We start from the raw sequence: 13,908 nt of genomic DNA on the forward strand, positions 1-13,908 counted from the left end.
CAGTGTGAGATTGAGAAATGAATGTTTGAAGATGAATGTATGCGTACAGTTTATTTTTTTAAATTTCGAACCTTACAATGAAATGCTCCTGTCGTTGCATTCCATTTTGTGTGGTGTGGCGGTGTCACGAAAATATGCTATATCGAATGATGATTTTTTTTAATCCACCGACTGGAAACCTGAAGATTGAACTGGTGGAGACCAACCACTCAAACCTTGCAAGCTTCGAACGCTGCCGGCTGACTGTGAGCACAGAGGCATATTTCCTCCTGCAGACTACAATGTTCAATGGTTTAATTGATCGGTGTTTGATTGTGTTACTCTGTTCACTGTGCTTAATTACTTAAGCCTGAGGGTGGAGCTATAGAGTTTTGAGAAGTTTCCGGAAAGAACAGAGACCCCCTTGAAGGAAATCAGCCACATTGCTGCCTCCCGGAGAACCACCAAATTAGCCGTTCACATCTTCAAACCTGAAGCCCACCAGGGGAGGGTCGCATGACCACTGAATTCAGCCTGAACCCAGCCGTGTCACCATTCTCCACAGACTGTGGTTATGGCCAGGTGAGAAAGAGGTCTAGGGGTTCCCTTTCAGCCTTCACCTACTCTTACCGTAACAGGGTTTAATTTTAAACACACAGTTGTTTTCAGCTCCCCTTGGTGAATCCTTTTTCACCGCTTTCCAATTATAAGGCAAAGAAACCAGCACAACAGGTTTTCTCAGGTTTAAAGAAGAAAAGTGAAATTTTATTAAACTTAAACTCTAATTCGGTTAACGCCTACAGCTACATGACGTGCCCACGTAAGCATGCACATGCGACACATACATGCAGATAGAGACAGAAAGAAAACAGAAGAAATAAAGTGGAAAAGTTTGAGGCAATATCTGAGGAGGTTTTTTGGGGTTACGGTTCTTCAAACTCATTGTGGTGTCCTTTATTGTAGGTAGATCTTACTTTTCGATGGGGACCAGTATTCTTCTTAAACCTAGTTCACTGTAGGAGACTTTTCTCTCTTGGGGTTCATGTGTCTTCAGTGAATTTGGAGTTCCGTGAGAAAGAGGCAGGAGCAGGCAGTCAGGAGAGGCTGTAGCGATCCAGCCAGGAGAGATCTTCTCAGTCCAGGCACATTCTGCTTTCTTCTCAAACTATTTGTAAAATTCAAAAAACTCAGGTTGCCCAGCAGGTTAGTCATGTGACTAGCTGGTTTGACCATGTCTGTTTGTGTATTCAGCCATCTTGGCAGTCAACCTGGAATGCAAACTCCCCTTCAACGTCTGGTGATCAAAAGTCCATTGTGGGTTGAATAAGTCAGGGAATGGTCCTTTGTCCGTTCCAAGCACTGTCTGTTAATATGCAAATGTCTTTCCAGCCAAGGGTCCATTGTGGGTTGAATGTGTCAGGGAGTGGCTGCTTTGTCCTTCCAAACACTGTCTTTTAATAAGCAAATGTCTTTCCAGCCAAGATCTGACAATTTTGTAAAGCAAGTCCTTTCTTCACTTCAACAACAGTTTGAAATTTAATGTCCATGTGGTGAAATTAATATGCCTCATGCTTGGCAGGTGGGGGCCTGCATGACACTGTATACCCCTTTTTTTTCTCTGGACTCTAATTCGATCAATCTATCCTTCCCCACTCTGTAACCTATTTGTGGGTGTGTGAAAGTTGGAGTGTTTTACTTAGATCAGTTTAAGTACAACAAAATTGACCTCTTTGTTAAAGCTGGGAAAACCTGTCTGATTGGCTCGTTTTATGATCATGGTGTGTAAAGTTAAACACTCACTGAATTCTAAGTCCACTTAAAAAAGAAATAAACCTGTTGTGGTCAAACAAGGAGACAGTAAAGAGGGGAGCCCTTTGACATCTCCTCACCTGATCGTAACACCCTCAAGTGCCCATCCAATTTCCTTTTGAAATCATTCATCGTCTCTGCTTCCACTACCCTCGTCGGTGGCGAGTTCCAAGTCATTACCAGTTGCAGCGTAAAAAAGTTCTTCCTCACGTTTCTTCTGCATCTCTTGTCCAAAACCTTAAATCTGTGTCCCCCTCGTCCTTGTGCCATCAATTAATGGAATAGTTTTTCTTCATCTACCATATTTAAACTGTCATAATCTAGTACACCTCTGTCTCCCTTCAATCTCCTTTGCTCTAAGGACAACCCCAGCTTCTGCAACCTAAACTTGCAGCTGAATTTTCTCATCCCTGGAACCATTCTCGTAAATTTCCTCTCAAGGACCCTCACATCCTTCCTAAAGTGCAGTGACTAGAACTGGAGGCAATACTCTAGTTGCAGCCTAACCAGCGCTTTAAAAAGGTTCAGCACAACTTCCCTGCTTTTGCATTCAATACCTCTATTTATGAAATCCATAAATTTACAATTCAACCAAGTCCTATCTTGCATTTTCCTGTGTCAATTCACACTTAGAATCTTCACATCCTTAAGTTCTTTTCTTGCTCCAGTTTAGCCAGTCTTTTCTCAAGGATTTTAAAGTTGACCTGATGCATCATCAGAAATTGTCCATTCAGGTGAAAGACTGGTATGTCATACTTGTACCTCTCATACCAGACGGAATTTTCCGGAACAGTGATGTCTACTTCCTGCAGGACAAACTAAGAAATAAAAGATAATCACACAGTCATTATCTGAAATTAAGTTTAAGGGGAATCTAGATAAGAACATGAGGGAGAAAGGAATAAATGGAAATGCTGATACAATATAAAAGTGGAAGGAGGCTCGCGTGGAGCATAAACACTGGCATGGATCTGTTGGGCCGAATAGCCTGTTTCTGTGCTGTAAATTCTATACATTTGTGAAATTAAGGGTTAAGTTATGGGAACAGGTGGCACAGTCATGGCTTGTGTTGCCTTGAATGTAGGAGATTAAGGGGTGATCTAATTGAGGTGTTTAAGATGATTAAGGGATTTGATAGGGTAAATAGAAACTATTTCCTCTGGTGGTGGGGGGCTGGGTGGGGGGGGAGGCAGGAAAAAAAAAAAGAGTCCAAAACACAAGGCCAGAACCTTAAAATTAGAGTAAGGCTGTCTCAGGGGTGATGTCAGGAAGCGCTTCTTCACACAAAAGGTAGTGGAAATCTGGCACTCTCCCAAAAAGCTGTTGAGGCTGGAGGACAACTGAAAATTTCAAAACTGAGGTTGATAGATTTTTGTTGAGGAAGAATATTCAGTGTTATTGTCGAAAATTGCCCACCTCACTTTTATATCTGATGTACCAGGAAAAAAAAAAGCTGTTGGTTTTCTTTACTTTAGGGCTTTGAGCCTATGAACCAGTTGGGTTGATGCTGATACAGCTGGTGCTGGATGTGTACAAGACAGGGAAAAATCACAAGTTATAAAAAGCAGCAAGTCCCAGATACGCACAACAGGTTGGTTTTACCTCAGGTGGGATCTTTCACTAGAACCACCATGATATTTTTTGAGCAAGTGGCATCCAGGCTAAACCGCTGAATGTCCTACACACTCTTGACAAAGCTGTCGGCAAAGGGATACTACTTAATCTCAAAAACAATGGTGAATCAGAAGGCGAATGGATTAAGAAATGGCTGAGCAGTGGAAAGCAGCAAGTATTTAGTTTAGTTTAGAGATACAGCACTGAAACAGTGCTTTAAATGCAGTGTTGGTGGGGATTGGAGGTTGAGGAGGGAAGGACTAAGAGGGATATCCAGGCATTGATGCTGAGACCCTCCCCAATCCATTATTTCAAAAATCTGTAATTAAGATGGGATCACACAAGGCAATTGGATCTATACTTGAAAACGACAAAGTTTGTAGGGCTATGGGGAAAGAGCAAGGAGGAGAGAGACTAACAGGATGGTTCGTTTAAAGAGCTGGCACAGGCACGATGGGCCGAATGGGCTCCCTCTGTGTAACAACACTAACAACTTATATTTTTATAGCACCTTTAACATAAGACATTCCAAAGCACGTCACAGAAGCATTATATAACAAAATATGACACGGAGCCACATGAGGAAGTATTCGGTCAGATGACCAAAAGCTTGGTCAAAGAGTTAGGTTTTATTTTAAAGGTCTGGGGGATGAGGGATCCAAAAGTTCAATGTAAGATCTGTAGAAATAGCAAAACAGGTGGCTGAATCTGAGGAGACATCCTGTGAAAAACCAGTTGGATCAAATAGGGAATGGGAAAACACAACGGCAGATTTAATTTAATGTGGACAAATGTTAGGTCCTACACAAGGAAGGAGAAAAGGGAGCACAAGTGCTTCGCAAATAGTTTCAAAATGGCTAAATATGAAGCAGAGACGAATCTAGCATTCAGTGTGTCTAATCAACTAAGCAATTAAAGCACTTTATTATATTGCCAAAACAGCACAATAAAACTTGAGGTAGTCATGATCAAACTGTCCGGGATTCTGATCAAACCTCACTTTGAGCGCAACTCCTCTGGCCGGCCTCCCACCCTGCACCCCGTTAAACCTGACTTTATCCGAAACTCTGCTACGCGTCACCTAACTCGCACCAAGTTCCATTCACACATCACCTCTGTTCTCGCTGACCTACACTGGCTCCTGGTCCAGCAATGCCTTGATTTTAAAACTCGCATCCTGGTTTTCAAATCCCTCCATGGCCTTGCCCCTCCCTATCTCTGTAATCTCCCCCACAACCCTCCGAGATTGCTACGCTCCTCCAATTCTGGCTTCTTGCGCATCCCTGACTTTATTGCTCCATTGTCAGCTGCACCTTCAGCTGCCTGGACCCTAAACTCTGGAATTCCCTCCCTAAACTTCTCCACCTTTCTCCCTTGCTTTCCTCATGTAAGGTGCTTCTTACAACCTATCTCTTTAATCAAGCTTAAGAACTATCGCAGCTAACTCAATTCTTTACCCGATATGGGCTTCCTGCCAAGGTCCAATCAGATCAGGGCACGGGGTTCCCAAATTGAACACCCACTTGTCTGGTTAGCCAACACTGAAATGTTATGAAAATTAGCCACCATACTCTCCTACTTGAATGCAGGATAAAGGGAAGCCCCACAAAGGCTGCTCACAGCATTTAAATAAATCTGCAGAGACATATCAGGGTGCACAACCCTACCCCTACACAATATGGATGCAGGAGAGACCCCTCCCATAAAACAGAACACCTATTGCATAGGCCCAGGAAACTGACCCAGGTTCATGAGGAAATACAGTATATGCTGGAAAACAAGCTGATTGAGCCCAGCCAAAGCAGCTAGAGTTCCCCAGTTGTGCTTATGCCCCAGCCCAATGGCTTAACAAGCATCTGCATTGATTACAGGAAAGTTAATGCAGTGACCAGAGCTGATTCCTATCCCATTCTCCTCCTGGAAGACTGGATTGATAGAGTAGGGAATGCCACCTACATAACCAAAATAGACTTGCTAAAAAGATATTGGCAGGTTCCCTTAACACCCCAAGCAAAACAGATCTCAGCTTTTCTCACCCCAGATGGCCTATTCCAGTGCCAAATGATGTCTTTTGCATTAAGGAATGCCTCAGCAAAGGCTGATGAATCACATAGTGGCTGGCCTACCCAACACTGTAGTGTACCTGGATAATTTGCTAGTATACAGTGAGACCTGGGGGACCATCTAGACCAATTAGAAGCCCTTTTCCGAAGGTTAGAGTCAGCTGGCCTCGTGGTAAACCTTGCAAAGAGCGAGTTTGGTAAAGCTCAAGTAGCCTACTTAAGGCATGTTGTAGGTCAGGGGCATGTGCTGCCCAGGGCGGCAAAAGTACAGGCGCCGGTAGATTTTCCTGTTCCCACAACCAAACGGGAAATAATGCAATTTTTAGGGATTTGTGGGTTCTTCTGCAAGTTTGTCCCAAACTTTAGCAGTGTAGCTGCCCCACTGACAGACCTACAGCAGAAAAAAGCAAAGGTACTGTGGTCAGAGAGGTGCCGACAGCGCTCAACAGGTTAAAAGCCATTCTAACCAATGAACCAGCGCTCGCAGCTCTGAACATTAGTAAACCTGCTTTTACAACCCTACCACTTAAAAATTACACACATTGCAGGAAAAAAACAATGTGATGGCTGATGCGTTGTCCAGAGTCTAACTCAATGCAAAATTATCCCAAAAGAAAAGATTAAACCAGAGCCTAGCTATAGCACCGTGAGTTTGAAAAGTGAGTGTCTGACAATGAATGTGTTTTGTTGTAAAGAAATGTTCCTGTTGTCACATTTCATTCCGCATGGTGCGGAGGTGTCAAGAAAACATGCTACACCAAATGAGGATTTTTAAATTCATCGGTTGGAAACTTACATTAAACTTTTAAAAAGGAGCTGGGATCCCACAGTTACGTTTTTAAAAAGCTGACAGTCAAGATTGCCACCACAATTTGCATTGAAATACCTCACATTCCAGGACATCGAATTGGAGATGCATGTCTAACTAGGTTGCATCTAGGACAATGTCTCATGAATTTGGAAACAGCTAACAGATTCACTTCTAATGGAAAAACATTCAAAGCCATCTTGGAACATTAAAGCAGAGTCATACCTCCAGGGGTGAACATTGAAACAATGAGACTCAAGAGAGAGATTGAAAATACCTAGACTCAAATCTAACTAACTTGTAAAAAAGGACACTGGACAATCATGTCACTGCCCCCTATATGTGGAAAAACTAACCGTCTTTTGCAAAAGGACAAGTTCCTGAGACTTTGAAGCAGACAAGCCTTGAATGCTAGCCAGACCAGACCCAAGTGGTGCTGTGTCTCTCTCTAAAGAAAACATTGCAAGTTTAAAACCTGTCTGCAACTGTGGAATCCCCAAGTCAACTATTGCTACAGACAGAGACACTGGGGAGGAAAGCCACCTACAATTCCGTCTCCAAGAAAAACCTAAACCAGGTGGGCCAGCCACAAAGTGCACTTCCACCAAGCCAAAGACTTCAAGATCACAGCTTCAGCCAGAAGACAAAGGAATTACCCGACCCCACAGACTGTATATTATTTTTTAACTTGTTCTGGACTCTAACCCAAACCAAACTATTTCCTTTCATTCTGTATTCTATTTGTGTGTGATTCACGTGTGCGTGTCTGAATGAAAGTTTAGAGTAGTTTTAATATTTTACTTAGATCGGGCTTGAGTTTTTTTTTTAAGTACAATAAACTCACTTCTTTCTTGTTCAAAGTTAAGAAAATCTGTCTGATTGGTTCTTCTATGATTACAACAAAGGGAAAAGGGAAAACACTCACTGAAGTGGTAAGCACATTCACTGTTTTAAAAAGGAATAAACTCTTTTGCGGTCAAACAAGGAAAAGGACAAGAGAGGTGCGTTGTGACCCCTCCTCACCTGTTCATAACACCTGTCAAGCCACGACAGAATCTTTCATGTTTCAATAAGATCACCTCTCGTTCTTCTAAACTCCAATGAGTGTAGGCCCAACCTACTTAACCTTTCCATTTAAGACGACCCCTTCTTCCCAAGGATCAGCCTAGTGAACCTTCTCTGAAATGCTTCCAATGCAAGTACATCCCTCCTTAAATAAGGTGACCAAAACTGTATGCAGTGCTCTAGGTGCAGTCTCATCAATGCCCTGTACAGTTGTAGCAAGACGTCCCTACTTTTATGTTCCACCCCCTTGCAATAAATGCCAACATTCCATTTGCCTTCCCAATTATTTGCTGTACCTGCATCTGACGTTTTGTGATTCATATGGACACACATATTCCATGTGCCAAATTTCTGCCCACTCACTTAACCTATCAATACCTCTTTGCAGACACTTTGTGTCCTCACAACTTGTTTCCCTACCTATCTTTGTATTGCCTGCAAATTTGGCCACCATACACATGGTTCCTTCATCCAAATCAATAATACAGATCGTAAATATTTGGGGCCCCAGCAGTGTTCCTTGTGGCACTCCACTAGTTACAGTTTGCCAACCTGAAAATGCCCCATTTATCCTGACTCTTTCTTTCCTGTTAGTTAGCCAATCCTCAATCCATACTAATATATTACACCAACACCATGAGTTCTTATCTTGTGTGTCTACCTTTTATGTGACACCTTTTGGAAATCCAAATACATTACATCTACTGGTTCCCCTTTATCCACCTGGCTTATTACATCCAACGAAGTGGCTGCAGATAATGGATGCATTGGTTGTAATTGTCCAAAATTCCCTAGATTCTGGAAAGATCCCAGCAGATTGGAAAACCGTAAATGTAACACCTCTATCCAAGAAAGAGGGGTGACAGAAAGCAGGAAACTATAGGCCAGTTAGCCTAACATCTGTTATTGGAAAATGCTAGAATCCATTATAAAGGAAGTAGTAGAAGGAGAATTTGGAAAATCATAATGGAAAACAGGCAGAGTCGACATGGTTTTATGAAAGGGAAATCATGTTTGCCCTTGATAACTGAGTGGTTTGCTAGGCCATTTCAGAGGGCAGTAAAGAGTCAACCACGTTGCAATGGGTCTGAAGTCACATGTAGGCCAGACCAGGTAAGGATGGCAGATTTTCTTCCCTAAAGAACTTTGGTGAACCAGATGGGTTCTTACAACAATCAATGATAGTTTCATGGTACCATTACTGAGACTAGCTTTCCATTCCAGACTTTTAATTAATTAATTTAATTTATTAATTGAATTTAAATTCTACCAGCTGCAAGGGTGGGTTTTGAACAGGTGTCCTGACAGCATTAGCCTGGGTCTCTGGATTACTAGTTGTGACATTACCCCTATGCCACCACCTCCCCTCAGTACAAAGCTTTCACTTATTTCCAATTTACTCTGGCGAGCAGCGATTATAGTTTGATGTGCAAAAGCCTATTTAATGTTGAAGCACATTATAAAAATGTCCTCAAGTTATCACTGCATCATATCCTGTAGTAAAGAGGAACATTACCGCTACATATTAATGTGTCCACTGGATCATTCGTCCAGGCTTCGGGATTACTAGTCCTGTAACATGACCATTATGCTACAGTATCCATAAAATACCCTGTGGATTAATGAAAATTGCAATTTCATTGTATTCCAGAAATGTTCCCTCAATATTGAACTCAAATGGAAGACACTAAATCCATTTTGGAAAAAAAGGTATCATTTTATGTACAAGTGAGTTTTTAATCTCTTGATTAAAACAAGAATACAATTAATTAATTAATTCAATTAATTAATAAAAATCTGGAATTGAAAGCCAGTCTCAGTAATGGCGCCATGAAACTATCATGGATTGTCATAACATCCCATCTGGTTCACTAATGTCCTTTAGGGAAGGAAATCTGCCATCCTTATCTGGTCTGGCCTACATGTGACTCCAGACCCACAGCAATATGGCTGCCCTCTGAAATAGGCTAGTAAGCCACTCCGTTGGGCAACAAATTCTGGCCCTACCAGCGATGGCCATATCCCATGTTAGGATTAAAAAAAACTCGGACCCCACTGAAGATGAAGAAGACTTTAAGGAAGGAAATTATTAAGAAACTAGATTAATTTTGAAAGTTGGTTAGTTATTGTATTTAATTTCATACCCTGTGTCTGTAGGGCTCCAACATCTCCTTGGCTTTTTCACAAAGCGTGCAAGAATCCTAAGGGTATAAAAATTAAAATTTTGCTTTAGTAAATAACTATTAACTAAAATACAGTAAAAATATTCCAGTTAATTAAACATGTAATTGAAACTATATTATCCACGAGTTTGTACAAGCTATTGAACACAGTGAAATACCAACAATGATGATTTGCACTTTTAACATAAATAGGGTCCTGTCAAATTTCATAAATTTCATGGTCACGGCATTTTAAGAATTGTGAATTTCATGATTTCACATATTTAAATTGTAAATTTCACGGCGTCGCAACAAACCATTAAAATGATCTATTTAAAACAAAAAAAGACAAAGAAGGCTTCTGGTTTCAAATGGCTTTTATTGTACACTCAAAAAAAAACTGACTATAAATCAGTGACATTCTTTGAATTGGTTGAATGTGAGCTTGCAGCAATCTGCAACTGTCTCTTTCTTCATTCCCTTTCTCTGCGCTGTGAACACCTGTCCATGTGATCCAACAAAACATTGCAGCTTGTACAAAACAGTATACCACCATCCACATGCAGAATTTGGCTTTCAAATTCATTCACTCGATATGCTGCAGTAATGGTTGTGGCTGTTTTTGATTTAATCATTCTGGCATTCTCACTTGTCTGTTAATGTTTTTTGACACTGCTACTCTCAACACTGTACCAGAAGCCCTCGCTCATCTACCAGTGAGTTGAGCTTTGTGCCAATCAGTAAAACGTGCGATGTTCATAACATGGCCGATTTCACACAGCAGCCGAGATCTTACCATCCATGACACATTTTCACAGCCATGAATTTGGTATGGTGCTAAACATAAACCTCCTGAAAATGATTCTCAAATGAGGACCTTCCTAACACTGCTGACCATTTAGACCCATATGTAAAAGATGGAATTCAGTTGAACCCTCTTTACTTTTGCTTAAAGGATAGGGCAAGGCGAGAGAAATTTTTCTTTTTTTAAATTGCAAACAAATCCACATGAATGTTGTCCAACTTGAGCAGCTGTCACTATGATAGTGAAATATAGCACAGTTCTCCCACCCTGTCATCTATTCAATTGGATTTAAAAGGGAAGCCGTTTATACTTGGTCAGAACAAAGTAAAATCAATGCTTTCACCTTGCACCAAAGCAGATTATTAATTTTCCAAGATGGTTCTTCCAGGCGAATTAGGAGAATATAAGGTTGCAACATTCTTTGTTAAAGCCAGAAAAAACAATTCTGTTCATGTACCTATTGTTCGAATCCCCTGTGGAAAATTGAAGTCCTGCCTTTAATCCATTGTCCAGCATTAGGAAGTGGGACTAACTGAATATTTCTTTTAAAGAGCTGGCAGCAGCACAATGGGCCAAATGGTCTCCTTCTGTGCTGTACAATTCTATGAAGTACAGTCAGTTTGTATCGTACCTTGGTAAACAGCGTTAAAATAGGCAGATCCTTCTCGAGTGTAGACATTCTTAACAAAAATTCCAATACAGGTTTCGATGATTGCCCAAGTTTTGAACAGTGAGGTAAATACATTGCTCCAGTGTCACTGAAAATAATGAAAATATCATTAGATTGCACATTGATTTGCTGATCAATAACACTTCGGCCTCTTAAATGAACATGTTACAATAACATCATAATCCTCATAGGTTGTGCAGAGAATTGGTTCCGCAGGATTTTTAAAAATCTAAATGGCCCAGATTTTCCTGGAGTGGGGCATCTCAGGGTGTGCCCCAATTGTTAGACTTTATCCCGCAACTTTCAAGCTTGAAATGTTTTTGCGCTGTATCTTGCTGAGAGTGTGAGTTGATAACAGCGCGGTGAGGGCAATGGGGCATCTGGGACCTCAGTGAATGACATAAACAACAGTCCATCTTCTTAATCAATCAATGAGATTTAAGGACTGAGAAAAAAAAACAATGGAACGATGTAGAAGGAAATCGGGTGAAGTAGAGTTAAATCAAACACAAGAAAAGAAATGGGAGAGGGGAAAAATTGGAGAGAGAGAAAAAAGACAAAGGAAAAGAAAAAATTTGCTATTTTAAAAATCAACCTGAAGGAACAAGACTGTGCAGTTAAATTGTTTCCCTAGCATTAATAATTATTATGCCATTAAAAGGATGCTTATGATGCTAATTACCAGCTATAACTTTCTGTGGCGAGTTTAAGGGGCAATTAATGTACAAATTCAGCAAGTTCTTAAAACTAACAGGGAAGCTGAGGGCGGGATACTGTTTACATAGCGGAGTAAACCGCCCATCAAGTTCTAGAGATTCACAAAAGACTGCATATTTCTTCATCCCCTGAACTCACCGGGCAATTTACACATTAATAATAACATTCGTCGTTAACATAGCACTACTCTTCCAGCAAGATCCGGCCCAATATCTATAACAAAGACTCTTAGAGTGAAAGTCCTAGTCCTTGTCCACAATTTTAGAAATAAAAACATCTACATATGCTCAAGACAGGAATCTATTTGTACTCCAGCTTATCGGTTGCTAAAATTATTGGCTGTACTTGGGAGCTTGCATTGTGCAAATTGGCTGCTACATTTCCTACAACGATGATGACACTTCAAAAGTACTTCATTGATTGTAAAGTGCTTTGAGAAGTCAGGTGGTTGTGAAAGGCACAATATAAATGCAAATTTTTCTTTTCCTTTCTCAACCAACGTCACTGAAACAGCAAAGTGGCATAACTTTAGGATTAATGGCAGGAGAACACAGGGCTATATATCACCATAAATGAAAAACACGGTGAGAGAAAAATATTAAATAGGGGAAAGAACAGGTAAAACGAGGCTGCAGTGGATAAACCTGGAGTGGAGACATATGCTTTAAGGGCCAAAATGGCCACCTTCTGTGCTTATGAGCAATACTGATCTTACCGTTAAAGTTATCATTTGTAACAGAGCAGTAACAAACTTCAACTTTGCTACTAGTATATGTAAGTTTAAAAATAAATGCCAAATTCTTGGGAATTACATGTCATTTGATAATCCCCAAGATGAGAAACAATCCCTCAGATCACCACATTCTAGACTTTGGTCGCTTTTAACGATATAGAGTAGTTATTTAGAGTATTTAAACCCCTAGCGCCTGTTCCTCAGCATTCTGCACTACAGGTAATGTAGCATTGCAACAATGTGGTAAGAGCCCACACCGGGCCGCGTTCTGGTCTCTGCCCACCTGTCAATCATACTCCGGGCCGTGTTCTAGTCTCTGCCCATCTGTCAATCACCAGCAGCCGCCCAGCTCCAGGGTCGGTGCAACGGTCAATCAGCAAGCGGCGCAATCACCCACAGTACTGTAAAACCAATCACTTCTTGCCGTGTTGTGACCATTGCTACTCTGTCCTTTGTACGGAAGTGTGTGTAACGAGGGCTGACTGCTAATCAAATGTTTTAAGCACAATTTTATCACCTTTTTAAAGCCCAGCAGAATGAAAATATAGCAAAAAGGGGCCCGGAGACAATGCTCGTGGAATCCTGCTTCTTAGCTTGGGCATTATCGAATCATTTGCATTTTTCCAGAATTTAACGTTTTTTAAACTTAAAATTAAATCGAATCTATGGAGAGTTCGTGTGCTGTAACAAAACATGCTTCTAATGATAAAATTAATCTTACATGTGCCGGATATTGCCAACTGAGATATTCTTGCAGATCTGATGATGACATTTGATCATGTGATACCCGATCACATGACATTCGCTTGCGATTTCCAAATGTTATTGTATTATTCCCGTACAGTCTTTGCACCTTACAAGTAGTTGTTGTATACAATTTGTACACCGTGGATGGCAGTTTAATTTTCGTTTCTGATTTTAAAACTCGAGATTCCTATTGTCGAACACCTGAGATAATGAAATACTCTTTCAAATTCAGGCAGCTTCTCATCCGGCTGTGTAATTTCTACGTTATGCTTAATATAGCTAACATTTAAAGCAGGATTAACAGTTTCCACTGACAAGAGGTTCTGTAACTAGAGCACGTAGGTTTAAGACGAAAGAATCAGAGGGCAGTGAGTAGTTGTGATCAAGAACTTAGCGATGAAAGCAGATTCAATAGTGTAGTATATGGATTTGAAAGGGTTAATGTCTGGGACAGTGTGAGTAACACCTCCCACTGTGATGATGTACGAGGTCACATGAGAGAGAGACTTAAGGAGAGGACCAAGCATCGTGACCATCAGAGGAGTTAGACATGTTTAAGTAAAGTTGCTTAAAAGTAATAAACAGTTATGGTTCAACGTTACCAAAGACTCAGAAATCCCTGCGAGCCAGACTAAACAAAACATACCATATGGTGGCAATGGTGAACAGCAGTGGTACTTGTCATACAACACTCAGAAAAATTTGAAAAACTACAGACCTGAAATTGCAGAACTCG

At 40.9% G+C, this 13,908-nt stretch overlaps 1 protein-coding gene across 3 annotated transcripts; it reads right to left on the bottom strand.

Annotated features, from left to right (window-relative positions):
- Nucleotides 1-651: 651 nt before the first annotated feature.
- Nucleotides 652-13,570, bottom strand: c4h5orf63 (chromosome 4 C5orf63 homolog). 3 transcript variants are annotated; one of them, XM_068028937.1, is made up of 4 exons: nt 12,709-12,955; nt 10,937-11,063; nt 9,483-9,539; nt 652-2,606 (listed from the first exon to the last, which is right to left on the bottom strand). In XM_068028937.1, exons 1-4 carry the CDS (start codon nt 12,717-12,719, stop codon nt 2,427-2,429), a joined length of 375 nt encoding a protein of 124 aa, XP_067885038.1. In that variant the 5' UTR covers nt 12,720-12,955; the 3' UTR covers nt 652-2,426. The 3 variants fall into 3 exon arrangements, with proteins under 3 accessions (XP_067885038.1, XP_067885039.1, XP_067885037.1); XM_068028938.1 differs by lacking the exon at nt 12,709-12,955 and adding an exon at nt 12,408-12,691; XM_068028936.1 differs by lacking the exon at nt 12,709-12,955 and adding an exon at nt 13,147-13,570 and having other exon boundaries at nt 653-2,606.
- Between the last annotated feature and the right edge of the window lie 338 nt (nt 13,571-13,908).

The sequence above is a fragment of the Heterodontus francisci genome, chromosome 4 (assembly GCF_036365525.1).
Source record: "Heterodontus francisci isolate sHetFra1 chromosome 4, sHetFra1.hap1, whole genome shotgun sequence".
Lineage (NCBI taxonomy): Eukaryota > Metazoa > Chordata > Chondrichthyes > Heterodontiformes > Heterodontidae > Heterodontus > Heterodontus francisci.